Source organism: Hylaeus anthracinus, unplaced genomic scaffold, assembly GCF_026225885.1.
Source record: "Hylaeus anthracinus isolate JK02 unplaced genomic scaffold, UHH_iyHylAnth1.0_haploid 11982, whole genome shotgun sequence".
Classification (NCBI taxonomy): Eukaryota; Metazoa; Arthropoda; class Insecta; order Hymenoptera; family Colletidae; genus Hylaeus; species Hylaeus anthracinus.
Genome location: NW_026534330.1, coordinates 10,947,608 through 10,975,604, shown reverse-complemented (window position 1 = coordinate 10,975,604; position 27,997 = coordinate 10,947,608). Strand labels below are relative to the sequence as shown.

Here is a 27,997-nt window from a genome sequence, read left to right as displayed (position 1 = left end):
CGTCAACAAATATTTTCCATTTCTATGCAATCAGCAAGTTAGCCAGTTAGTTCTGTAACAATACTAACTTATCCTCCACTATGCATTAATATTGCTACAAATGATAAATAAGTTTGAAATGCGAGACCTCGAAAATCAACTGTACTACCGGGACAAATTCATCGTTTATTTACCATACATTCTCGTAAACATATTCTTCGACCGTAACATAGTTAATACGTTGTTTGACTGGCAGAACAATAACAGGAACTGCATCGAGGAGGAAGTCACACGACCGCTCGAAATCCGCAAGCGTCGTATAAACCAACGTGTGTCTCGCATTCTCTGGATCGTTTAATTATCGCGAACGAACCATACCGATCCGAAACAGTTCGAGCACGCACTGCTCGACCGAGAAATTAAAGGTTATTGTTATCGCTTTTACAATTTCGTGCCACGGGGAAGAGAACGAAACAGCCACTCGAATGGTTTCAAAAGTAAAAACGATAAAAACAGTAAAAGCAAATGAAATAATTAAATCTCATTCTGTTTGTTCGATTGCGATGGAAACTTGTTGCGCTCTTCAACGGAGGATACTGAAAATAAAAATAAAAACAACTTACCTATAAAAAAAAGAAGCGTGGCGGTGAAAAAAAAAACGATTGAAATTCACAGTGATTGGAAAAATGAACGAAAAAAGAGGAAAACGGACAGATTGAAAGTCATTAATGGGAATGTTCTGATTAGGGAGGTTCAACTATTGAATTTTTTATTATTATATGTATTCTGATAAATTTTATAAGAACATAGTTTTGGAAGTATGACCTTTGAAGAAAACTTAACTATACCAAAAAGTAAAGCAGAAATTTTGAAGCACGATGTTTATGAGTATCTTCGTCTACAAAATATATTAAAGATAATTACTCGGAATTATGATAACCATTAATTTGAAAATCTGTTGGTTTTGAAAGCTCTTTTTTACTCTATTGTGAGAACGTGGGTCTCGACGAGAAGACACCTCTTAAGAAAAAGATTTGTTTGATGGCAAAAGATTGTAATGACACGTTAAATAATTGAGAAGTAGTATTAAGCGAAGGGCAGGAGCCAAGAACGAGGACTCAAGGGAAGAGAGAAGTTAATAAAATAACGGAAGGTGGAATTTCCCGGTGGGCCGACTTAACGTGGACCTCTACTACTGGCAGACTGGCTAAACTTTTACAAAAATGATTACATCGTTTTAACCTGCACGAAAAGGCGCCATTGTTCCCGTGAGGCGATCAAGCTTGTCTCGAAAATTACTCGCAAAGTGAGTCGTGTTGAAAAAACTAAGGAAAAGCGTCACGATCGTGGCCTACTTAATAAAATAAAGTTCTACAACCTGTGGGTAGATACTTTCACGTCTTATTCAATTATTCAAGGAGGAAAATGTAAATGCATTTGAATACGATTACTTTAATCTCTTTAAATAAATTTTTAGATGTTGTACTACATACAGATATTACAGTAAATATAATTGAATATTATCAAAGGGACCATTGTTTATATTAAGTAGATTTGTATAGATTATTCGCGCAACTTCCCTCACATTGATATCTATATAATCATTCAAGAAGAAAGCATTGTAACACATTTTCTAAGTTGGAATGATTTATGTACACAAAATTTTATTGAAACATGTACAGCCAAAATTCAAATTCTAACGAGACAAACATGCAAACAGACAGGCGGATAAATAATTATTTTGACGGTAGGCTGTTTCGTTTTAGTATAATTAAATGAATCCTCAATTATCGAAAATTTAAAAGGAAAACGATATTATAAAAACGTATACTTTTAATAATTTACCTTGTGATTAGATAAATAAATAAGCATGCTATTTCATCGTAATACTAAAAAACGAGAATAATACAAATTTAATATCTGTAAATCTATACAAAGTGATAATTGATACTCGTTTTGGATAATGAATGTTCATACATATATGCACGAATATGATTATTATATTGCATATTAATTAAAGTACCAATATCTTAAAATAAAGACTGATTAAGTAGAGGTGTTTCGTAAGAATCGATAGCGTATTCTTAAAAATATTATGAGACTGAAATGCAAACGAAATAATAATCATTATTTCCTTAAAATACGCCTAAAGTATCAATTATAATCTCTCTAGGAAAAAAAAAACCAATGTTAATTATACATAAATTGCATACATTGAATTGTCCTAAATTCTTTACAACTTAAACGATTACTATTCGATTACTTTTCTCTCTTTAGTAGACGCATACTTATATACATTTTTCCAATAACTCAGTGATTTTTAAGTCTTTATCTCGTTTACGAATTTAATACAAATTTTAATTTCTGTACTAAAATTATATACTGAAATCCAGAGACAATGGCATATCAATCTTCCGCAATGGCATTTCATGTTCCAAAGACTCTCTAAGTACAGTTAACTGAATTCAGTTGGAAGATACTGGTCACGACTTAAAACAAGCAACAATTTTCACCGGAAGCGTGAAAAATTGAAAAGTTAAATAGGAAGACGAAAGTAGCGAGGAAGCTCATCATTTAATAACAGATAATACTGAAGGGCACGGAATAGCAGACTCGAATCGTTTAATACATATTCTAATAACTATGCTTCCTTTGACCTCCATCTTCATGGTATTATGTCTACATGCCAAGCAATTTAAATGTTAATACACTATCATAATAGCTGACATTTTCGTTTTTCTACACGTTCGATCGACTCCTTCGATACCGTTACAATTTTAATAGAAAAAAAAAAAGAAAACAATTATTACGATGATCTTCTTCTCTCGATTCGTTTTGTTTGCAGAAGAATAGGTAACAAGTTCTCGCAGATGTCTGCAAACGAAGAAAAAAACACGTCGAAAGTCTGTCTTCGGAGAAGAGTCGTCGCAGCCCTGAAGAAGAGTTCTTTTTCATTGAAACTTTAGTAAGGGAATTGTAACGAGTAGTTAAGATTTTTAGACTCTTACACAATTATTTTTACCACTTTACTTCATTTTTATTGAAACTATCTTTAATTAGATATATTATAAGAAATAATTAATTCACTTTAATAACATAAATATTTTTCTCTCGCTGCCTTTCTTTTTCAAATGACTTTTCGTCGTTAGATAATTCATGTTAGAAACCAGATTAGAAATACAGACCGGTGAAACGGTAGTCTTAAGACAGAAGATCGGGATCGTTCACGTTATTCGCATCGTTGTCTCTCCCGAGATCTACTTCGTTAACACGATCCATGAAATCCAAGACGGCGCTGAATCGATTCACAGAAGAAACGGTCCTGTAATCCGAAGGGGAGCGTTTTCCGTATCGACTACCCCAAAAGAATCTATCCATCCTTGGAACTACTTGAACCAGTTTCGGTAACGGTTTCCCTTCCTTTTGGAAACCGTCGCTGCGCCCGTACCTACTTCCCGACACGAACACCGAACCTGCAATGCAAATTACAATGTTTTCCTGTAAAAAAGAAAGAATTCTAAAAAAAATCATGAAAACTCACACGTCTACAGAATTACATTTCCCTTTCAATAAATGTCAGAACTGTACAACTTCTCGTGCATAATAAGACACAAAGGTCATCGTCGATGAACCAGTAACAATTATTAAGACCTGGCACGAAGCAGGAAGTATCTCCAACGTTTTATTTTGAAAAACACAAGCACGCAAAAGAAGAAGGGAATAGTGGCAATAAGTTTTACTTAATTGGACCTGGCTAGGGTGAAAGAGTCCAAGATTCATCAATTATCGTAAATCGAATGCGACAAAAGAGGGTGCATTTATCGAGAGGGGCCGATTCGCACGGTTCTATTCGCATACGAATCGTATTCAGTGCGGAAAGATCGTGTAACCGGAAACAGGGAACGGTATAATTAAAGACGACATCGCTGTTCGTCCGCGAAACGATCGGAGCGCGTGTCTGATTATAGAATCGTGAAAACAGAGGGTACGAGCAGGAAGAAAATTACTAGACACTTTTTACGTTTCCAACACCTGTCCTACGCTCGAGATGAGCTCGGATCGTTTGCGTAGCCAACGAATAACGAAGAACGACGTCGGAATACGACACGGTTGAGCACGTGTTATGGTTCTTTGGAGGGGGTGAATTCGAGTCTTTATTGACATTCTGATCAAAGTGTCTTTTGATTACAGTACATAGAAATTAAATAATAGAACTAATGTGTGTGTGTCTGATTGTTTTGTGTAATCAGTCGATGAAATATTGGAAAATAATTTAATATTTCAATGTTTTGGTTTGTATCCTGTACAGAAAAATAGATTTTGTAATGGCATTTACAGGTATAATAACAAATATGTATACGTAAACACGATACATAATCATAAAAATAGTAAATATTATTACAAAGGCTTTACCAATAATGTCTCGTTATGTTTTTATATGTTTTTTCTTTGCTAAAAACAAATTTGGTACTCTGTTGGTTGAATCTCTGTTCGATTTCTTATAAAGTCAACAAAGGGCAAAAGAAAATGTTGAGAAACGTTTAACAGGATCGCGAGGAAAGATTGAAAGTAACTTACTTAAAAAGTCTTGGATAGTTTGTTAATCGCTTTGAAAAAGGAAGACGAATCTGATACAATTACGATAGCTGAAACTAGGCCAGTAACGTTAAACTTGTAATTGTGATCGACTGTTCTCATTCCACCCTTAATATTGGCTACCACAGAATCTGAGAATTTGCATTAAACTGTCTGAAACTGTAACTGATACTTAGTAAAATGAAATTAAAATATTCTGCAAGAGCTCGCAAAATAAAGTTACGAAAGTAGTGCGTTGTCAGTAATTTAAAGGGAAGCAATTTAAATTATCCAATAACTAAAAATCACAAACTTCTACGGCTTGTATTTCTTACACAAATTCGGAACCAGCAATACAACTTTATAGTGATCCTTGACGTCCAGTACAAGCAGTAATCTATTTTTTTTAAATCAAACATTTAAATTAGTATATTCTGACGTATTTCGAAGTATGAAAAAAAATAAATAGAGTATTTATATAACGTAAGATTTTATCCATGTATAAAATATACATACTATACATAGCGTGTTTTCAAGTCCAATTATGATAATTAATATTTACAAGAATAATTGATAAAATTGATAAAAACTAAACACAATACTTTTCCCTCAAGAAAAAACAAGAGTCAAGCAAGAATTTTTGGATAAATTAAACGTGTTTGACTGTTGTTATGTAATAAAAATCGTTCATCTGTGACCTGTAACACGATAGCAAAGTGTAAATTAGCTGTTGGGCTAAAATGAGTTTGATGCGCATTATTGTAAGGGGATTGGGTGAAAAGTGATCGAACCATGTGGGTAGAGAACGATACAACTATCGAAAAAGCTGTCAATAACTGTAACGCAGATGAAGCATACGATCATTCATGTAATATTGTTGTACGATCTCCAAAGCTTTACTATTTTAGAAATAGGTTTCAAATAGTATTCGGGTTAAGCAGAAATTATTCGATAGAACTAGTGCTTAATAAAATAAATTAATTTTGAATTAATCGACGTAATTAGTTTCTGCTTAAGCTGAATACTATCAGCATTTAGCATGTACATAATTGTACACTATAAGCTAATATCGATGGTTTGCAGCGCACCGTATGGAGTGTATTGAAGAAAATGTCTACTTTTATACTATTTCACTTTTTTCATAATTATAATGAAGCAATTGAAAAATATAAATTCATTTTTCTTAAAAATGAAATCGCATACTTTCTTTTTACTTATATTAAACATTTCGAACATTATGTCTGACAGGATATAAAAATAACGGATTTTTCAAAACAGGTTTTATTATCCTATTTTTCACTATGAAGTCCGACGGCTTAGAAAAACATGAAAAGTCGATACTCAAACTTTGAAGTCCACCATCTCTTTCATTTATTGCATTAATTTTCTTAATTTATTAATGAAGAGTCCTGAGACTCTGGCTGACGTGGCGACCAACGTATTAAGCAACAAGAATATAAACAAAAATGTATTTATTTACTAAAAATAGGAGAGCACACCTCTAAAAGAAATAATTTTTTGAATTTTCATCTATAATGAAGTCAGAGTAAACTATTTTATCAAAAACGTTCAACTTGAATCCAGTCTCATCTACCCTCTTAAAAGAAATAACTTTCGTAATTTCCTTTTAACAATTTAATCGGCTTAGAATAGATTAGCAAAGACACGTTGGACGTTGAAACACAGCGCCTGCCAACGGCACACACAGTGTCTAATGGAGTCATAAGCCAAGAAATTAAAGCAGCCCTAAGAACAATCATAAATTATGAACAACTCGTAACTTCTAAGCCAACCTAACCTAAGCCGTATTCCTTTGTGTTTAATAATTAAAACAGCAATAAGAAAAATCGTAAATTATAGAGAACTCGTGACTCACCCGCGCGTGGCTCATGTCGCTTCCCGTAACGGCTGTGGCTGTAGTAACTCGGTTGAGAGGCAACCAGGGTTAAAACCGCACACGCGATCCACAAACACGTCGTGAACTCAACGCTACCGAAGCACGGCATCAACTGAGCCTTTCGACCTCGCGAAAGCATCCTCTTGCCTGCAAATACAATACATAAATGTATTCATCTATGGCTAGTCTACTATTTTTCCCGCCTCCCGAAATTTCCCAATTACTAGTCGTCATTCACAAGAACCACCCCTATGCACGTTCGTCTCTTGGTTCGAAAATCGAACACAGTTCTTAGGAACAGCCTGGGGCAAATTTTAATTCGAATGAATATGAGAAGTGACTATGTGAAGTAAATTGTTTCGAAGCGTTATTTTTAATATATCAGGTGTAGAAATTAATTTTGTGCCTTTATATTTCATCATTTGTAACCTTAGCTTAGATTAAATGTTTATTCTCTTAATCCTCTTATTTGTATATTTATAGAACATCTGCATATTCCTTCGTTTCTGTTTGGTTTTTATAGACACTGACACATTGAAGAAAGACGAAACTACGCGCGAAAATATTTTTTGACAAAGCCTGCCACGACTCATACCATGGCAGATATACATTAAATGTTAAATCAATCTGATTGGTGTTAGATTCTTTCCCATCATTTTATAGAATATCAAAGAGCATAAAAATTTATAAGCACTAATTTATTAACGTTTTTATTCTTTGTTTCCAAAAATCCTTAATATATATGAAAAAATTACTAAATCTGATAAGACACTTATAAATAAGAAGAAAAGTCAACAAATAATAAATTTTATTAAACAATACATGGGAAAACGGTTTTATTTTGTAATATTTCATGGTATACGGTATACTGTTACATTTTCCCAACAGGCCATGTTTGACATCTCGAAAATTCAAGCAAACGCAGAAACATATTTCACGGTATACTATATTTTTTTTTAACAATGAAACGATCTGATCGAAAACTACACTTTAAAAAAGAACAAAAACGTTGTTTCAACCTTGTTGGTTTTCAGTAAACATTTGTAACCAATACCTTTTTTTTATCGAGTAAAGGGATGCAGTCCTTAGTAAAGGATGCAACAATTAAAATTTATCCAATTATTTATGAAGACATAATCTTTCCAATACTACTATATTTGTAAATAAAATTCTCATTTCGTTTGTTGGAATCCTGTATTAAATTAAAATGCTGGCTTTATAAAGGATTTTCCAAAACGAATTTCATTTTGGTGACGTGTTGAAATGTAACCATTAAAACAACTTCATACATGACTTTCCTAAAGTAACTTTATATTATTATTCACATTTAATTGCCATCACTGAAATATTAACTTTGTAAAAGGTTTCTCAAAAGGACCTACATTATCTTTATTACGTTTATTTGTAACCATGTGTATATTCATGTAAAACATTAAACATTTAATATATTTCATGCCTCTCGTACTCCATTAAAACCAAAAATGCCAAAGGCCCCTTTGAAGAACTTTTTACAATATGAAAATGAACTCCAATAAATTTTCCTGGCGATATCTAAAGTATTTTCTGAGAACCAACACGACTTGGTCACTCGTACTTCGTCACAAAGGGCAAAGGGTTAAGGAGGTACTCTTTTTCCTGTGTCGTCAAATAGATTTTCGTTACCGTTGACATACTTGTTGCTTACGATCTTAAAAGTATATCTACCAAAATGTATGAAAACAATTTCATATAATTATTTCGATAAAATAAACTTTTGTCTACTATTTTGTCTATCTGTTCAAAAATCAATGAGAACGAGATTAGAATAATATTTGAAGTAAAACAGTGAAAAAAGAGTTATGATCCACAATAGGCAACGATTTAAGATACAAACAAAAGAGAACATTTATTAACCAGCGTATTAATCTGTAAGTACTATCTTTTCTCTATAATACTAACTAAATAGAAAGTACCTAACTCAGATGTTTCAATCGATATTACTGATTGCGAGTATCGCGATGCCACAATTTTATTTTCAAATATTTCGATTTCGAACTGAAATCTTATTTTTATTCAAATAAAATATAACCTACTAAGAGACAGTGCAGCTTTCTACCACAGAACAAATTTTTCGAATCGGTTCAGTTGTTCCAAAAATTACCCCCGACATACAAACAAATTTCACCCCTTTAGAATACCCAAAAGACACTTCAAAACTACTCCTCACAGAGTTTGATTCCATTCGGTTGAAAACTTCCATGTTTTCGAACCGTTTAAAAGTTTGTCCGCTAAGTTTTGCGCATTAGCGTATTAGTACAGATAACATCATATTTACCAGCGGTATATGAATTAAATCCTGAGCAGATGATAGGGAACCCGCACACCGACGTTTATCCGCCGATCGATCCTCGCGCAATCGTATCACGTTCGAATAATCGTTCACGGAATGTAATTTACTCTTCTTCTCGTTGATTTTTCGTCTAATCGAGGGTCTGCAACGATAGGGAGCTTGAATCGCCGATTAAATCAAGCGGGCGCTTCGAGCGACGAGGCCACTCGTCCCTCGCGATCACTCTTCCACCCTTTACCTTTTCGCGGGCGAATTATCCTCTCGTTTCCTGCTTTCGCGAAAGTGTAGGAACTACACCGACGGAATCAGAACGTATCTCTCCGGCACACTTCCGTGTTGTGGCCGAATCCAGCGTTATTTTCTCGATGATCAAGGAAACTGAAAAATCTGCCTGGCCGTTCTCGATGGAACGATTCCAGCGGAGGCAGAGGATCGACTTCCGGTGGCGGAGGGATCGAACTTGTGTACCGAACGAGTCCCGACGAAAGAAGAACCCCGGTACCGACGACGAAGCAACACGTAAGAGCGACTGCGATGTACCATGATCCGTGAAACGGTTTATATAGTCGCTCCCAACCACCCACGAAGTATTCAGACACCCCTAACGGCGACCAATCGCGCAACAGCTTCACCCGTGCCCTCTCCTACGGATGATTTTCTTTCTGACTCGTTCACGCCGCCGACGAATTAGGCAACGGTATCATTGGGGATGCAACCGTGTACCTTTGTACGGTGTGACGTCACGCGGGGGTTTAAGGGTACCTCCCATCGAAACTGACAAGGGAACATATCCAGCACCAACACACCGAATTTGATGAAACTTGTGTGAGGTACAGTTCTCAAAAAAATATTTCACACGTATTTGTTTTTTATCGGCAACCGTGCATATTCAAGGAGTAATAACAGCCTCTAAAGTGAAGGGTGAAAAACATGTTCTTTTAAATAACTTGGAAACTAGAAGTGCTATGACAAATTGTTTTTTAATTATGGATTTTTGAATGGGTAATTCACTCATGCCAGAAGAAATTGTTTGTTTATTTATTTAAACAATTTATTTTTGTAAAAATGTTTGTTCTGTTAATTTTTCTTACTAAATGTGACACTCGGTCGACGGGTCCAAATGATGGAAGCCTAAACGGTGGACGCGATATCTCATTGCAGGAACGAAACTTCGGTAAATGTTAACGATAACTTATTTAGATTAATTAACAGAATGAACCTTGCGCTGAAGAAAATTTCCAACTAGGTCGAACACATTTCGAATTTAATCAATATTTATTAGCTATAAATACATAAGAGCTTGTTTTACCTCACGACGAGTATTTCAAAATAATTTATACAAATATTATGGCCAAAAGGCAATTTTTTTTAACGTTTAGCATCTTCGTTTTTTTTTTATTATTATTTTATTGTTTTCACTGGTTAAATAGTTCAGACTAAAGAAGATATAGAGTCGAGACTCGGTGACTTGTGATTTGTTATTTGTAATTGTGACGATTAATGTATCAAAGGAATGTTATTCGACCTGTAGAGGTTTGCATAGCGCAACGAAGTAAATAAACGAAATTGCAGTGTTATAGAGGTTTCCGAGGTACCGAGGTTCGACTGTATTAAGTGAAAGTTTGCATCCGACTGATTCATTCCTCAAGGGTACGATCTGCAAAGCTGAACCTTTTACCCTCAAATATATTATGTACGTCTCTTACGCTCCGTCACAGCTATGTTGAACAGTCATTTGAACCAGATAATTCCTAAACGTACGCTTTAAATTTATACTTAGTCGTTAAATATTTAATTTCACTAGTAGATAGCTTCCCAGGGACATCGTCGCAAGGAATATCAAAAATTTATCAGAAAACGTGATATTGAAGACCTTTAGACCTCTTCTTCCTCGAAGCGACCTCTTAATAAAAACTTCCCATGAGGAAACCAACGGGTTGTCTTTAACCACGTTAAAGTGAAAAATGCAACGCTCAACTGCCAAGTGTTCCCAACGTGTAGCTGAATTCTTCACGAAGCTCCGCAATTATTGCAACTTGCAGAACGCGTTTAATCACGATGAAGCTTCAAGCACAAGCTTCAAGCTGGCTGTCTTAACCCGTTATTTTATTTTTTGGTCTGTATGGGAGAAAAGTAAAATGAAATACATTTTCAATTGTAAAACAATTTTGAAAAGTTGCTTTACAATTTTGTACTTTAATGACAAAGTTTTTTAATATTTGTACACCATAAATACTTTATCGAATAAATTCGTAAAAATCTATTATTTAAAATTCCTGTCTCCACCCAAAATGGTATTAAAGTAATGGGTTAGAAAGTATTGTGACACGGTTGTCTGTATTAATTTATACAGATTCGTTATATCAATTTTCATTCGATGTAGCATGAAACGCACTCCGTGTTCGATTTTCCAGGACTATTCGATCGGGAGTTCGCCGAGTGCGTTGCTCGTAAAAGGTCACGGCATAAAAAACAAATGGTCGTAGAAAATCTTCTGTGAAGAACACGTGCTTTTTATTTGCTGACTGTCGTCAACGCAGTCTTCATGGTCTAGAAACCATTATCTCTGGTAGCTCACGCGTTTGGTAAAATAGAACGTCTACTTTAAACCTGGGTAAGGGAAGGTGGAGCACTGGATAGCGCTTTATTAATATTATTAATACATTTTAAATTTTATAGGAGTACGTGTGTTCTAATTGCAATTATCAAGTCTCTCTTATATTCTTCACATTATAAATGTGTAACATTCGTAATAATAAATATATGATTGATACTTTAATAATCATTTATACAAAATTTAGCACAAATTTATACATATTGAACATTAAAGATTGTTAACGAATTTATGAATTTATAAGAAATTGATTGATTTATAACACATTCGTGAACTATAACATTTCAAAACATTTTTCAGCAGTTCATTTATTTCCAAATCTTTCCTTACAGAATTTCCTTATAAATTAGATTTTTTGTAAAAATTCTACTGTCTCTTAAAACTTTCCTTTCTGTCAGCAAACTATTATGTCATTATAACACCATATTTACTCGTTTTCAACCCTCAGGAAAGGCAAGCCATCTTTTAACATCCTCCATTGCCTCTGGTATTATGGATGATTAATTTTTCTGTTATTGGTAAAATCAAAGACAAGCATTGTTAAATTTGTCCGATTACCGATGACGGTAATACTGGTAACGAGATCTCTATTTGTGGCCGCCTCCGTAACACGATTTTTTGAAACTTTACCTATAGTTCATCCTCTTAACTGCAGAGTCAACGAAAAGCTGGTTTGACAAATGAGAGAATCTCACGGACGAGACAGATCCACAGAGTTCCCGACCGAGTCCCTCACGATTAACGCTCACCCTCTTGAATCTCCTCGGGCGCTGGTTTCTGGGAATAAAACAAACCGTGATTAGAGTGCACTTCCATCCAGTAAAACGGGAGAAGAAACTGGCCGCGACACTTGTTGCATGGCCGTTCCCAAAATACTCGAACGTCGTGGACGAGCAGCGTTTCTAATTGAGGAGGGATTCTAGGAGGACAAAATATCAATTCCTTTTTGTGTATATTTCAAATGCGGTTTTCTAAAAACTACTGTTTCCACCTCTCTGGCTCTTTTTAAAAGCATCAAAAGAAGAAATGGCATTGTGATTGAATTCACGTACATTTCATACACTTCAAATTTATTAGAATGTATTTGTCGAACTTCCATTGTCAATTAGAAGTAAACAAAGATTCCTGTAAAAGAAATCTTTATTGGATGAATGAAAACAAATGTATTCCATTTATTTTCTTACACGCGAGAGTTACTATCATTTTTGAATGATCGTTCAGAGGTACCCAGTTGTTCTACAACGATCTCCTCCATTCCATTAATCGGTCGAGTTTGAATGGGTTGTCTTAGCTCTTTTTTATTGGAAATCCCTCCGCTCGTCATTCCAGCTGCATTAAACTTTCGCCTCGATCTCATTGAACTGTGATAATTATTCCATGAAACTCGATAATACGGTCCTGAGACAGACCGACTGATTTTCTTAAACTGATTTTGAATTTATTATTTTTGAATATTTTTAATGAAAAGTTAGAGAAAATTAGTCTTCCTTGAAGATAATCTTATATATGACATTTTTCATATTTAATTTGAGCTTTTCCATATTTTGTTTAAACATTGTTGATACCTTACATTAAACAGATTTAGTAAAATAAAAAAATGTCGAGTTTATCCTTTCTACGTCAAACATATAGTTTGTTTTACTATTATTTTATTATGAAGAATAACAAAATACTTAAAAGAGCAAGATTAGCTAGTCGAGAAGCCTTTTTCAATTTTGAAAATATGTCATTTCATAAGTTTTTGTGTATTTAACACTTTGGGTATTTGGCTCAATGTAAATATGCATTATGTTCATTAATGCTTTATATTCAGGATTTTTTACAAAAATAATATAATTTATATAACATATAAGTATATATACAATATATATATTTATTATTACATATTCCACTGTCGATCTTAATCGCTAAACTAATAAATAAATAAATTTTAATATGGCATCGCAGATATCATATACCCAATTACGGGCATAGCGACAATATAGCCATCTAGCGGTGAACGATAAACTAATTTGTGTGCTCTATCCTTTTCGCACATGTTTTCTGTCTCTTTCTCTTGCACTCAACTAACATAGTGGCGCCATCGGTGGGAAAACGTCCAAGTTTATAGTGAAAATAGTTCCCATTTTTTGCCTTCAGATGGCGCCACAAACTAAAGTGTTGATAATTAGCGCTAAATTGAAAAATTGTTCATAAAAATGATAAATTTGGCATAGTAACTAATATATTGTAGTGCTATAAAGCAAAGAATGATAGTAATTAAGCATTTATACAAAAATAAAGAATAATTTATTCAAAAATTAGGTGGCGCCATCTTAAAGAAATATTGGGAACTAGTTTCACTACAAACTTGGACGTTTTCCCACCGATGGCGCCACTACTATTGCTTGTTTGTTTGTTTATTGAATTAAAGTGCGTACATTCAGTTATACTTTGCACTACTATGTGCTGCTCTCTTTGTACATTTTTTCTCCTAAACTTTTTACAATAGTATTACTTAATCATTATTCTTATTGGCTTACTTTCTGATTAGGCGCCACTACTATTGAACCCCTCAACTATACTAATAAACAATTTGTTATATAGCCCCAGAGGTAGGCTTCGTACTCTAATAAACAATTTTTTATAATGTTAAAATCTATATATTTGTCTTTTGAATTGAATATTCTTACTCGTATCAAGTTTAGTTCTATAGTATGACACTTGTGGCGCACTATATGTTACATTAAAACCCAGAGAGATACCTATTGATATCCATCTACGATAGTTATTATTTATGTTATTTATCCATGTGAGAAATATTAAATACAATGAGTGCTACACTGTTAAACAAAATCCCACGACTTGCGTATTTAAGCAGATTCAAATGTCGAAATGTTAGTTTTTAATATAGGAAATGTAATATTATTTTAAGTTTTAGAAGCACCACATGTGTCGTAGCTTTTTTGTATCTAGTGTAATTGCCTTGATAACCTCACTTACACTTTTAATAATACATTCGATGTAGTGCGATATTTTAATTGTTAGAAATATCAAAAATATATTGCAAATAGTAAACCACACCAATTAAACCACACCAATGAACAACTTGAATTATACTTTATCAATGAATCACTTGAAATTCCATATTTATTACTGTATTTTATAATATACTGACCACAATTAAATAATTTCAGGTTCGATGTTATAGTAAAGCAAAGGAAGAGGATTTGGAATTGCCTAAAAATGTACTAAAAAAATATTTTAGTGCAAATGATCAAGTTGAAAATGGTGTTATATATGACTATAAGCCATTTAAATACACTTGCATAGCTGGTAAAAAATATTCTTGGTGTTTATGTGGTAAAAGTCACTCACAACCATTTTGTGATGGCACCCATAGAAACATCTATCTCAAAATTAAGCAAAAACCTATAATCTTTAGTGTTGCAGAAACTAAGGAATATTGGCTATGCAATTGTAAACAAACATCCAATAGACCTTTCTGTGATGGTACGCATAACAAAGACGAAGTCCAAGAAAAGAATCCTAGAAGAAAAGAATCCTAGAAATTATAGTAATTGAATATATTTTAATTAAATTTTTGTTATTAAATATATACCATACTTCATTTATATGACTCCAACTTTTTAATCCTATCACACATTATATAGTGCCAAAAAATACCTGAAATACTTTAAACAAAAGAATTATTTTATTTGTCATCATTATATATATATATTTTCTCATTCAATCTGTTATTTTAAAAATATAATTATTATGCACAAATAGTAATTTGTATAATTTCTATCGAGTCTAAATTCATTCAGAGTATTATTCGTAGTTTCAGCCTCATCGCAACTCAGGCGATTTTATTTATAAAATCTTTTTTCTCCAGGGACAAAGTTCAAACATTTTAAATTTTTCTCTTAAAATAACTATGCTTTATTTCCAATGCACAATGTAAAATTGATCATTCATATTGGACAAGTTTACAAGAACGAATTAAAGTCCCTGTTAGGTGTAATGAAAACTTACTATAAATCGTTTAGTTACGAACTTCACTTGCTACACATTTGAATTTTGAACTTGATACGTGATAACGTGTGTGCAACGGTTACAGCAATAAGAATGTCGAATTAATCGTAGACTATTTAAATATTTTTTCAAAGTAACCGTGGTTAGATTTTTCTGATCACCAATCATCATGAAATCTATGTAAGATTTTGTTTATCTTATTAACGAATTTATTATGTATTCCATGAATTAAATCATCCACAAACAATTATTGATTATAAGGGAATTTTTGTTTATATCAACGTATATTTCACGATTTCGTCAAAGTGATCTTTATTTTTTCAAATGCTTTAGGAATTCAAGACCACCTGTTGCATCACGAAAACATGCTAACCGTCTAAAATGTGATAACGAGACATCTAAAGAACCCGTCAAAGTTTATTGTCGTTTAAGACCAATGATTCATCCTAACGACATATCGTGTATAAATATCATTTCTGATACAAGCTTAATTATTACATCACCAGAATCTGTAATAAACATTCGTACTGCAAACAGAGCTATTCAAACATCTTTCAGTCACGTTTTTGACGCCAATTCTTCTCAGAAAGAAGTATTCGATTGTGTTGCTTTACCATTGATAGAAAATCTTGTTAATGGTAAAAATAATTTACTGTTTACATATGGGGTGACTGGAAGTGGTAAAACATACACTATGTCTGGTAATCCCAATGATCCCGGCATCATGCCTCGTACTTTGGATGTTATCTTTAATAGTATAGCAACTTGCCAGGCCAAGAAGTTTCTCTTTAAACCGGATAAGTTGAATGGATTTGACATTCAATCTGAAGCTGATGCACTATTAGATAGACAAAATGACCTTCAAAGATTTGTAATAGCTCAGAATGGAAAGACTCCTAGAATGTATGTTTCATTGCTATAATAAACAGGTATCCCTATGAAGGAATGTCAAGACTTGCCCTTTTCAGAATCAGAAACAGATTAAATTTTATATAATAATAATTAATAATTTTAAGGAAAGAAAACTTGACATTCCTTCTTCAATTTAAACCTGATATCTTCCATGTTTTTTAAAGGCGAAAACCAGATAATGAGAATAACTTCAATGAGAATATTGTGACACAAAATAGCAACTCGCAAATTATATTCATTGATGAGGATAATGTATATGCAGTGTTTATAACTTATGTTGAAATTTATAATAACAGTGTATATGATTTATTGGATGATAATGAAGGAAAAGTAAAGTGAGTGAATTTGTTGAAAGAATAATTAATGTTTTGTAAGATATATGACAAAATTTGGGAAATTCAGAACTTTACAGAGTAAAATTATTCGTGAAGATGGAAACAGGAACATGTATATTCATGGATGTACAGAAGTAGAAGTTAAAAGTTCAGAGGAAGCATTTGAAGTATTCCAACGTGGTCAACACAAAAGACATGTTGCATACACAGCTCTTAATGCTGAATCAAGTAGATCTCACAGTGTTTTCACTATAAGACTTGTACAGGTAAGACAAACTAATGATATTATTATAATCTTGTAGTTACTATATTAATCTTCTACCAGGCACCATTAGATAGGGAAGGTGAACAAGTTGTTCAAGATAAACGAGTCATTTGCATCAGTCAGTTATCCTTAGTAGATTTAGCTGGAAGTGAACGTACAAATCGTTCCAAAAATACTGGTCAACGTCTTAGAGAAGCAGGTAAATGATGCAAATGTTACTTACACTATCATGTACATAATTCAGATTTATTAAAATAGGAAATATAAATAATTCATTAATGACGCTGCGAACATGCTTGGAAATACTTCGTGAAAATCAAACCCAGAATACAAACAAAATAGTTCCCTATCGAGATTCCAAAGTGACGCACCTTTTTAAGAATTATTTTGATGGTGAAGGAACTGTGAGAATGATCGTTTGTGTTAATCCTAGAGTTGATGACTATGACGAAACTATAGTGAGTGTTTATTTTTTACAAACCCAAGTAAAGTACAAAATACGTCGATCGAATGCTGACGATATTTTTTTTTTTTTTCATAAAGCAAGTTGTGAAGTTTGCAGAAGTCAGTCAAGAAGTGCAAATTACAAATTCTGCAACTCCGAAAGTAAATCTAGGATATGTACCCGGTAGAAAACAAGCCAACAAAGTAGGGCAATACATTTTTTTTAATGCAGTGAGATATAAGCCTTTAGAATATTTGTTTATTATTACCTTTTTGCATAGCTATTTAAGGAGGCAAAGAATAGATTGGAGTGTGCCGGTCATGCGGGTGCCGGTGACTTAGAAGTCGATTTAGGTTTAGTATATAGGTATATTGCATTCTATTATTATTCATGTATTTATAACAGGGATACTATTTTATTATACAAAATAATTATATTTTTAAAGTCTTGGAGGTCCATTCCCAGAAATGAATTTATCCAGTCCACACAATGATGAAATTATTACTACGTTGATGCGCTTCTTGGAAATGCGTATTCAGAAACGAAACGTCTTACAAGATGATTTGAAACAGAAACGTAATTTCTATTTCGATATTAATTTTAGATAAAGTACTAATTTGCCCGTATAAAAAAATTAACTTACATAAAATGAATCGTTTTAGAAAATAACTTCAGAAATATGTTGGTAAAAATAGAGCGCGAGAACGTATCGCTCAAAATCGAAAATTCCGCGCTGAAAGCATCGAGTGACCAACAAAAGAAAAAAGTAAGTTTTTAAATAAATGTTAATGTTAAATAAAATTATTGGTATTATTTAATTCTTACAGATATCTACTTTAGAAGCTCATATTTGTAAGACGGAAGCCCATATCGATACTTTATTGTATAGATTAAATAGCGCGAATGATATAATCAGACACATGAAACAAGAAGTAATTTTAAAAGTTTTATATTATAAATTGTTCCTATTTTGTGAGTAAGAATAAAATTGGTGCAATCTATTTGTAGTTAAAGAACAAGGACATGATAATAAATCAACGTGAAATAGATAAACTGAGAGTTAAGGAAAAATACAACAGTAAAATTCAAGTGGAAACCGACAAAATGGGCAAGGAATTAGAAAGTAAACTACGTCGTCAACGTGAACTTCTTCAGGTATTTAATTATATTCGCATACATTTTATATGACTGTTTGATGTTGTTTAATATTTGTTTAGTGCCAAATGAAGGAGAAAGAGGACAAACTGAAATTAATGAAACAGATATTAGTAAATAATAATGATGAAATCACGAAAGATGAAGAACCTAAGGAAATAATTTCAGGAACAAGTGATATAGAAATTCCTACGTCATCCAAAGTTGCAAGTAGTCCAAGCTGTTCCTCAGAAACTATGTCTTGTATGACAGTTACTCCAAAAATAAGCGCGAAGTCTGCATCTACTATTCAGTTTAAAGATAATGACATGACAATTACTCCAAAAATTACTCCGAAACCTACGTCTATTGTTGAGTTTGGAGATAATAATAATGTCCGAGTAAGTAGAAAAGTAAACATTCAATACTCATTGCCTTATTACATTCTTACCATTATATTCTGCAACAAATTATTCTATCTTTTGTAACTTTTAGGAAAGAATTCCAGTAGTAAATCTGCGATACAGGCGGTCTCAAAGTGCAGAGAGATGGATCGATCATCGGCCTCCTGGTTTAGTTCCAGTTGGAACCATTTTCCAACCTCTTATGCGACATAAATTAAGTGTTACACAATTGACAGATCCGAAGGACATAACAGATAGAGCATCCAGATATTGCCTCGTTGCGCAGGAGCAGGATGTGGACGGTGAACTTGAAACTAAACTTTATAAAGTTGGTTTTAGTCATTTTTTAACCTGAAATGCATGTATAAAAGATTATATAGGTATATACTCTAACTAATTCTTGAATCGTAGGGTGATATACTACCAACAAGTGGAGGAGGTGCGCAAGTTGTATTTAATGACATGGAACATTTAAAACAAGTATCACCTGTTGTAAGCAGAAAACGTAGCGTTTTTTTAAGTCCAGAAAATAAAGATTTCGTTTCACAAAAAGAATGTTGCGGTTCGGAAGAAAATTATTCGAAGAAACCACGCGTTTAGCTTCATCAAGATAACTTTTGTATGCGTTATTTTGCTTATGAAACATTGCAAAAATATGTTTCATAAATAAGATAAAATACATAATATGTATGTAAAAACCAAAGTTGCGAAGAGGTGAAATTCTCTTCGATCTCGTTATGCAATAACAAAAAGTACAAATCAATTATAAGTATATAAACTTATGTTTATTATATCTTTGTTTAATTTGACAACGAAATATATATTTTCTGTTACCGAGTTAGATTAATTTTAATAATAGGAAAATAAGTTAATTGTTTATAGTTTAAAGTATATTGTTGCGAAAGCTATTTCTTACTAAAAGACTAATTACTGTGCAGCTTATAAAATAAAATTCAACATATTCCTTCCTAATATCTTTTTTTATTTATAATTCCTTATCGTGTTAAATGTCCATTTATTTCCCGTGGCTTCTACAACACAGACTCTGTGAATAATACAAACGTTAGGATAACAGAAGCCTGGACGTGTATTGCCAACAGCAAAGTAGTGAATATATATATATATATATATATATATATATACATCGTTTCTACACGGTGCGAATTACAAATAATCTAAATTAAGAATAATCGAAATTTGTTTTATTTTTTACGGTCGAATTGCAAAAGCGGTTTTATGAATTCAGTTTTCAAATAAATAATTATTATAAATTTCGAACAACTTTAGTATTTGCAAGTTAATGCAATAGTAAAAAAAAATATATTCAAAAAATTTGCTACTGTGTAGCAGTAAACTGTAGTCGACAGAACAAGTTATATTTTTATCTTATAGAAACTACACATTACAGAAATTGAGCGTACTCTTGCAACTGATATTGTTATTGTATAGTACAGTGTTGTCGACAATATGCATTACATTTTCATTTTTACTTATACTCCCGATGTGTTGGCAACGTATAAAATCATACAAAGTATCGAGACTAGATGAATACCTTAATTAGTAAAGTAATTAGTCATTATATTATGATCAGTTTTAACAAATTATAAAAAAATCGATTATTAGATTATTTAAAGATAGAGTGTTATGCGACGATGCATTCTCCCCTTTGTTTTTACGCAGTACAAACGGTAGAATATTGTTCATTAGAAGCTATTTGTTGTAAGATAATAAATTTATCGAATAAAAAAGTGAAGTTACAGTAGAATTGTTCTGCATAGAAATTGTTAAGCGAGTTCTTGTGCAGCTGAAGTTGGGCTGAAGTCTTGACGCATTGAGAACCGAATGCTATCAATGATTTATCTTTTTGTTTATATGTATATATATATAAATATATGTTTTGTTAGAAAAACTAACATATTGTCATCAAACTACTATTGGTTAATTTTTACATCGAGGAAAGAATATAAATATACTTTGGTTACATCGTACTGTTTAGGAAAGGAACAAGTCGACGTTCCATTCTCAATGCATCAAAGAATATATATGCCATTCTCATTTACTTAAATTCTACAATTGAAACACGGGGCTAACTTTGAGCAGTCTCGCGAGTGAAAGGAGACATGAATCGTGCATAATACATACGATTCGCTTTGTTCCCTGTAAATATACTTTACGAACTAAGCAAATCGATGATCTAAACACCGAGTCGCGGTAACTGAAACGATCAAGGGGTTGACATTTACAGATTTTAACATTTATTCGTAATTCTTAAAATTTGAAGCTCTTATTATATATATGTGTACGTGTGTGTACGTGCGCGCGCGCGCGTGTGTGTGTTATATATACAGGGTATTCTGGCAACGAAGTTATAGATACCTAACCAGTGGGCGATTCCTCGTAAATAAATCTATCTAAAATGCTGAATAAAATTTGTTCATATAACGACACAATAAGATGACTACAGCGACCACCAAATTTGTATTGCAGAGTATATTCCAGAGGTAATGGAAGTGTTAAAGGATTAAAAGCGGATCTTTGTGTATGACACAAACAATTGTATTCTGCACTTTCGATTTATTATTTTTATGAGAAATCACCTACCGTTCGGTCGTACCATCATTCCCGGAACATCCTGCATATATAAATATATATATAGTACCTTCTGCGCGTATAATATATTACTTCTCTCCTCTCTTTAGACCTACTGAAACAAAAGTTCTCGTAAAAGCGGTTACGTTCTAACTCGAATATTTAAACATTCCAGATAATACCACGGAACTAGACCAGAAGTATTATGGTACTTCTTTATGAAACCGGAGAAATTCTTCACGATAGAAGTGTAGGCTTTTTTCGCGAAACATTAAAATTGCTCTTGATTTGAGGTTATATGTAACATCAACAATAACTTTCATATTTCCCAGTAAAATAGCATTACGTGTAAAATTTACTGTCAGATGACGGTAGTTAACACAGCTTTACTAGTACATTATGTGTACCAACAACAACGTACGATATAGTTTCGTTATCACTGTCGATATGCCAATGTTTAAGACATCGAAATAATAGATCAGCAAATATCCACGTATAAGTATATTCTTGAGTATAATGTTGAGTATCATTTCACAAAATAAACAGGATATGCGATCAATTCTGATACTTTATAAAGCCTCTTCGCATACTTCTGTCTGTACACATAATGCACACAAAATAAAGTCTCGTGTTTCGGAAGCGTAGGTAAAATAATGAAAAATTAAAAAAAAAAAAAAAGAAAAGAAAATCACGATGTACACAATCGTGATAATAAAAAAATTGTAAGCTAATACTGAGAAAATATGTCACTGGTTACAAAAGTTAACAAACAATCCCGCAAACAAAATTCAGGATAGGTCTCCTTAGAATGATGATCCGTGAAATTCAATCATTTGTTATGTTTCTAACTCCATTGTAAATGTCATGAGGAATATTGAGATACTCGACAGTAAAGGCATTGCCGATGGACCACATAAAAACCTTTGTAGTCAAACATCAAACGTGTAAAGAATAAACATCCGATGCACCAAACTTCTCATTCCATAAACGTAAAAATGTAGTACAAGCGACAGTATCGTCACGGCTTTCGAACGAACGATCCAAATTTACAAGCTTAGCAACAACGAACAACGAACTTATTCTATAGCTTTGCTCATAAATTCTATAAATCGCTTGCCATATTGTTCTGGATCACAGGTTGATATACCATCAACATTAGCACCGTACTTTACTGTTTTAGCTGCCTTTGCCGCTTGCTTACGAACGCCGTAATGGGTTAGCACATCGATTATGGCTAAAAAATAAATTTCCTTCATAGGTGCACCTAAAATAAAATATCATTTGAAGTATGATAGATAAAATATCATTTATTTGATAATCAAAACAAGTTTCAATTAAAGAATCACCTTCTTTACTAGGAATTGCGTAAATATCTAATTCAGGAATTATTGCATCTTCGTACTGAAGACTCGTGTCGCGATTCAACGGGGCATGTGGTGATTCTGGAGGTGTTGACATAGCAGTTATACCATACCAACCCCATCCACGGCTAAAGAAAACATAAACATAAATATTACAAATATTGATAATCAATCTTTTATATAACTTTTAAGTGATACTTACTCTCCCATTGGACCTCGTGAATCTATTCCACTTCCAGACTCGCTGTCTTCTTCATCTTCATGATTATCTTCTTCTTCTTCTCTCTCTGCACGTTCTCTGTTCTCTTGTTCGGCTCTTGCACAATCATGTAAACCAAGTAGTAAGGAATAATCCATAAGGTGCAATCGTGTCAAGAACTGTAAAAGTAATTTATTAATCGACATAGTACAATAAAATACAATAAAGAAAGAAGAGAGCTCACATCAACATCCGCAGTTAACGTTTCAATGAGTTTTGCTTTCGCATCTTCGCCAATATAAATTTTCATTCCCTCTTTAACAAAATCATTGTCCTTATATGTCGGCAAATCTTTTTCTTTTTCTTTGTCAGATGCCTCACGATCTACCGTTGAACCTTTTAAATCGAATTTCTTATGAGTCGTTAAGTGATTCGAAAATACATTCCTTATGGCAACAACATAATGTTCGACTCCATCCACCGTTAAGCGATACATGCCGAGGTACTGAGGCAATAAAGTTTTCCCATGCCTTTCTACAATATACTATAAATAATGTTGTTAGTTTTACATAATAGAATAAAAGTGCACTGTATAGAAAAACATCGCAATAAAAGCTTTTTCCATACCGGATGATAATGTTTTAAAAATGAATGCATCCTTTCCACCTCTTCACTTGTAAGAGTTTTAATGATGAACAATTTATCATAAGATTGATAAAATTTCGCGCCACTTTTACCAGAAGAATCGTCTAGTATTGGTTGTGATCTGAAAAAATAGTAAATAGTTTCTTATTTGCATTATCCTAACACCATATTATATTTTTATTAAGGGTAAAGCATTTATTTCTTTCACATAAAAGCACACCAGATTATTCATTTCTTGCCATAAAAATGATTTTGTTTTCATAATTTTTTTTTATTCTAATAAGTATAACTACATTTTGACATGCATAACAAAAAGAGGAGACTAATTTTTCATATAATTATTAAGCTTAATAATTCACTCATAATAGTGATGTTATTTATGTATTATGTGTACTTCACTAGAATAAAAAAAAAATTGGTAAAAACCATGAAGATGACATCTAACAGTCAATAAAATAAAACTCTAAGAATATTTTAATTTTATATAGTGTGCTAAAATAAATGGTTTAAATACTGGATACATGTAATACTCATTAAAATAAGTAAAGAAGTACCAGTAGGCATGAGTCTAGACATCAAGTTTCTCAAAATTACAAAACAAAAATCTTATTTCATGATAGCAGGTGTTTAAAGTAATTTCTATTTAAACTTATCACTTAGAAACTTCTGATTTCTAGATCTATGGTTACTAACACTTTTTTGCTTACTTTGATGAGTATTATACATACCCAAATTTGGATCATCAATTGTAGCACATCTTGTGTACTGCAAAAACTGAAAGTATATCAGGCTAAAAAAAATAAATGCATGCTAATATTATATGTAATTCTGAAGATTTTAATTTATGATATCTTGTAGGAATGTGTGAATATGTCCTTTGTGTATGATAAAACAATACTATGAAATAATGTATGTGCTTTGTTTCTTTTAAGTGATTCTTTGTCCTTAATGAGGAGCTCATGGGAACGTGTTAGCCACAAGCAACACGCACAAAATGAAAAATCAAGTCTGGCTAACCTCAGACGCTTTGGCTTAAAACTGTAGGAACGTAGTGGCTTATTTAGGACTGGAATTTGTGAGAAAACAGGAGGAGGAGAAAGGGTTATTGAAGGGGCAGTAGCAGAGCGCTGTACCAATTCACGAGCCTTCCCAGCCAAATCCGAATGCCTCTCTGTTCGCGAAGGATTAAATGCCCGACATCTAGCATCAAAATTCTTACATTACAATTTACCATCAGCAGATTTATTTAATACTTTCAAATCAACAGTCGACTTTTTACACAATATTCAAGCACAAAAACTATGCATTTTTATTGATGCAGAATGTTACTAATATTACTATATAACAAAGTACATATTCTTGTCATGACATTTCAATTCAAACTGACATTAAATACCATGATAAAGTTTTTATTCACAATGATTTGGCTATGAGTCACTGGATAGATTATCTTCCTTCAAGGTTATATCAAGTAATGTCCCTAAACTGCAATGTTCTATAAATAAATGAACGTGCTTTGTAGCTGGAGAAATAAAAGAACATTGACTAAGTCATTTTAATATAGACACAAATATTTTACATATACTACAGTTATCATATCTCATATTGAAAGCTTTCTCAAAATGTAACACATATCTTTAGCATGCAGTGTAATATCCAGAAAAAAAGAAATCTAAGAAGTAAATTAAGAGTTGTCATAAAATACATTCCAAATAAATATTGGGTTTCATTATTACTTTAATAATACGTTTTGATAAATTTTAAAAATCTTAAGTAAATACTTAAATAATATAAATATTAAATAAGCTATCTTTTACCTTGTCATTGATTCCTTATAATCCAAATCATCTATACCAAATCTCTCCCGTAGATTTCTGAATACTAATGGACAATACTCTTTGATTTTAAAATGAGAAGGCATATTCTCCCTAAAACAAAAAATTCAGTTCATGAATATTCAAAATTCTTTATTAAAAAAATTATAAATCTTAATGGAATTCTTATATTTTTAGTTGCTCTATAACTTTTAAAAATACTATTGGAACAAAAAGTAACAACCACTTTTGAGTTAGGAAATATAATCATTTGTATCTTTTTCATTAACTACAACCTCAGACCATGAGGACCTTCATTCATTCTATTATTAAAAGCAGTGACCAACCTACTAATTCAGTATTTAGCGATATATTTAGAATAGACCATCTCTGTGGTTTGCTTGAAATTTTCATTAATGATTACTTTCCTAGATTAGGTGGAATATCATAACAGTTTGTTTGAAAATGGAACATTATTATGTAATATACAAAACTCACTTGTTGAAAAGGTGATTATCCACTTTCAACTTGCTATACGCTCTGAAATCATCTGGCAGCAGCATTACGGGTATATTAACATGACTAAGTTCATTTATCTGCAATACATAAAAACATGGTATTTGCATGAAAATTTTACATTACATAGTACATAATATTTATCATTATCAATAAATGAGTATTAAATAGAACATAAATTTCTTCATATTAATTTTACATACAACTTATTTCAAACACATGAAAGTACTAGTACCCACTCAATATTTTCTTCTAATTAATATTTAATTTGATACTTACCTTTAATGTATAAGCAAAGTTTATTAAAACATCAGTGCAACAGAAGGAAAGTTATTCTGCTTTCAGTTATGGGACAATATAGAAATAAATTATCTTTTTATAAAATTAATTATCTGTATTCATAACAAAACTAATTTCATTATTTAATCAACTCAACAACAACTCATTTATGAAATTTCATGTTTCAACTTGTTTTGTTATGCGTGTAATCTAAAGATGGAGGGAGGAAGATAAAGTGAAAACATGAATAAAAAATTTTAGTATAAATAAAAAGAGAAAGAATATATACTTAAGATAACCATCATGTAAGTTTGTGGTCATAAAATAAATTCAATTATATGTATTAATAATAAATCTAATTTGATTGGTTATCAATTTATCAATTAAACTGTGATGTTAATAAAAGACAACAACTCTCAATGGAACTATTTTTAATCGAACTCTAGACGAAGTCAAACTAAATAAACACTAGGCAATTATAACGGAATCAACGAGTAAATAAACATATATAACAAGCGAGCAATGTCTCGCAAGAAACAACAATAAGCTAGATGAAACCTAACTGTTTCAACGATCGATCCCTTCGTGGATAAAAAATATTTACGTCATACTTGCTTTATATACGAAATGTATAATAAGTTTTAAAAACGTTAATGCTTTATTAGCTGCGAGGGGATGGTGTCCGAGATTTGTGTAACTTCAAATATTTCCGTATCACGGTAAAACTTAACGAGAGAATCAAACGATCGTAAACGCGGCAAAATAACGCAACATTTGCATAAATTTCCGAATTCTTATTCGGTTTCAAGAAAGAGCGGACGAGGAAAATGGCATTTCGATGACGTGCGTTGCTGTCACGCAAATACGTTAGTACTCACCGTGTGATTGACACCCCACATGAAAACACTGAGAAGAGGTTCATTCGCACGAAACAGCTTAACCTTTTGATGTTTGACTCGAAAGTGTTTCTTTTTCAGCTTGCTAAGCCCACTAGACATTTGCGGCACACTGGACATGTTTCTCGGCGCTAGTGCTTTCTTACGAACACCTTTTGGCTAACACCTCTGTTGCACGTACAACGAAAACTCACAACAACTTCTTTACACTGTCATCATTGCGGGACTGTGCCTCGTACTGCGAGACTCAACACGGAAGAAAAAAGTCGCACAAGTTCGAGGTGACAATCGCCGCGAAATACCAAGCGTACCCGACCGCGGTTGATTAGCGACTGAGCTCCTTTTAAAAATGGCGAGGACAGCCATGTCCTACCTGCAACCCACGGACCTGAAGGACGGTGCAGAGAGTAGTTCATTGGCAAGGGGAGCGAAGCCTCAATTACGGGGGGAAATGGTCTCTGAACTAACCTTCAGCCATCTTACCTTGATCAACTCTTGACGCCATCTATATGAAATGCGGCAAAATTTAATTGCGTATCTTCTTTCATATATCACGAGATACCGTAGCGATTAATTGCGTTAATTGCGTTTTTATTTAAAGTGTTAAAGGAAAGTTTACATCCTTATTACACTACTGTGTGATGCACTATTTTTAACATTTCTTACAACTTATATGATTTTCTTGTTCTCATCCATCCATTCCTTTATCATTCTTTACATTTTATTTTAAACTTTCATCCTTCCATACTTGGTCTCTATTTTATTTTTCATTAAATTATTTACATTTAAAAA

The 27,997-nt window shown here is 32.7% G+C and overlaps 4 protein-coding genes and 1 long non-coding RNA gene across 6 annotated transcripts; 2 read left to right on the top strand and 3 right to left on the bottom strand.

Moving 5' to 3' along the window:
- Positions 1-15: 15 nt before the first annotated feature.
- Positions 16-9,350, bottom strand: LOC128885971 (uncharacterized). The gene is made up of 4 exons (XM_054140434.1): positions 9,019-9,350; positions 8,766-8,922; positions 6,431-6,598; positions 16-3,452 (listed from the first exon to the last, which is right to left on the bottom strand). Exons 3-4 carry the CDS (start codon positions 6,588-6,590, stop codon positions 3,181-3,183), a joined length of 432 nt encoding a protein of 143 aa, XP_053996409.1. The 5' UTR covers positions 6,591-6,598; positions 8,766-8,922; positions 9,019-9,350; the 3' UTR covers positions 16-3,180.
- Positions 9,351-14,113: 4,763 nt separating this feature from the next.
- LOC128886281 (CDGSH iron-sulfur domain-containing protein 3, mitochondrial) lies at positions 14,114-14,942 on the top strand. Its single transcript, XM_054140991.1, has 2 exons — positions 14,114-14,270; positions 14,571-14,942. Exons 1-2 carry the CDS (start codon positions 14,205-14,207, stop codon positions 14,940-14,942), a joined length of 438 nt encoding a protein of 145 aa, XP_053996966.1. The 5' UTR covers positions 14,114-14,204.
- Positions 14,933-20,027, top strand: LOC128885877 (kinesin-like protein KIF23). Its single transcript, XM_054140195.1, has 15 exons — positions 14,933-15,591; positions 15,745-16,314; positions 16,488-16,658; positions 16,726-16,924; positions 16,984-17,122; positions 17,182-17,381; positions 17,467-17,571; positions 17,649-17,734; positions 17,814-17,944; positions 18,031-18,134; positions 18,196-18,300; positions 18,377-18,523; positions 18,586-18,903; positions 18,998-19,234; positions 19,318-20,027. Exons 1-15 carry the CDS (start codon positions 15,581-15,583, stop codon positions 19,504-19,506), a joined length of 2,712 nt encoding a protein of 903 aa, XP_053996170.1. The 5' UTR covers positions 14,933-15,580; the 3' UTR covers positions 19,507-20,027.
- Positions 18,507-19,095, bottom strand: LOC128885878 (uncharacterized). Its single transcript, XR_008459691.1, has 3 exons — positions 18,954-19,095; positions 18,717-18,808; positions 18,507-18,612 (listed from the first exon to the last, which is right to left on the bottom strand). It is a non-coding gene; the product is annotated as an uncharacterized LOC128885878 (long non-coding RNA).
- A 241-nt stretch (positions 20,028-20,268) lies between the features above and the next one.
- LOC128885854 (phosphatidylinositol 5-phosphate 4-kinase type-2 alpha) lies at positions 20,269-27,631 on the bottom strand. 2 transcript variants are annotated; one of them, XM_054140169.1, is made up of 9 exons: positions 27,188-27,631; positions 26,013-26,110; positions 25,518-25,628; positions 24,718-24,900; positions 23,683-23,821; positions 23,300-23,599; positions 23,059-23,234; positions 22,842-22,984; positions 20,269-22,759 (listed from the first exon to the last, which is right to left on the bottom strand). In XM_054140169.1, exons 1-9 carry the CDS (start codon positions 27,323-27,325, stop codon positions 22,572-22,574), a joined length of 1,476 nt encoding a protein of 491 aa, XP_053996144.1. In that variant the 5' UTR covers positions 27,326-27,631; the 3' UTR covers positions 20,269-22,571. The 2 variants fall into 2 exon arrangements, with proteins under 2 accessions (XP_053996144.1, XP_053996145.1); XM_054140170.1 differs by lacking the exon at positions 24,718-24,900 and having other exon boundaries at positions 27,188-27,623.
- Positions 27,632-27,997: the final 366 nt, after the last annotated feature.

Excerpts from the sequence above, each read along its gene's own strand:
- LOC128885971 (XM_054140434.1), bottom strand. The coding sequence starts at position 6,590 with ATGCTTTCGCGAGGTCGAAAGGCTCAGTTGATGCCGTGCTTCGGTAGC. Across the intron at positions 3,453-6,430 it reads GCGACATGAGCCACGCGCGG|GTTCGGTGTTCGTGTCGGGA; the intron begins GTGAGTCACGAG and ends TTTGCATTGCAG.
- LOC128886281 (XM_054140991.1), top strand. The coding sequence starts at position 14,205 with ATGAGTGCTACACTGTTAAACAAAATCCCACGACTTGCGTATTTAAGC. Across the intron at positions 14,271-14,570 it reads GCAGATTCAAATGTCGAAAT|GTTCGATGTTATAGTAAAGC; the intron begins GTTAGTTTTTAA and ends AAATAATTTCAG.
- LOC128885877 (XM_054140195.1), top strand. Across the intron at positions 17,572-17,648 it reads GTAGAAAACAAGCCAACAAA|CTATTTAAGGAGGCAAAGAA; the intron begins GTAGGGCAATAC and ends CTTTTTGCATAG. Across the intron at positions 18,524-18,585 it reads GTCAACGTGAACTTCTTCAG|TGCCAAATGAAGGAGAAAGA; the intron begins GTATTTAATTAT and ends ATATTTGTTTAG.
- LOC128885854 (XM_054140169.1), bottom strand. The coding sequence starts at position 27,325 with ATGTCCAGTGTGCCGCAAATGTCTAGTGGGCTTAGCAAGCTGAAAAAG. Across the intron at positions 26,111-27,187 it reads TGTGGGGTGTCAATCACACG|ATAAATGAACTTAGTCATGT; the intron begins GTGAGTACTAAC and ends TATGTATTGCAG. Across the intron at positions 22,760-22,841 it reads CGCAATTCCTAGTAAAGAAG|GTGCACCTATGAAGGAAATT; the intron begins GTGATTCTTTAA and ends ATTTTATTTTAG.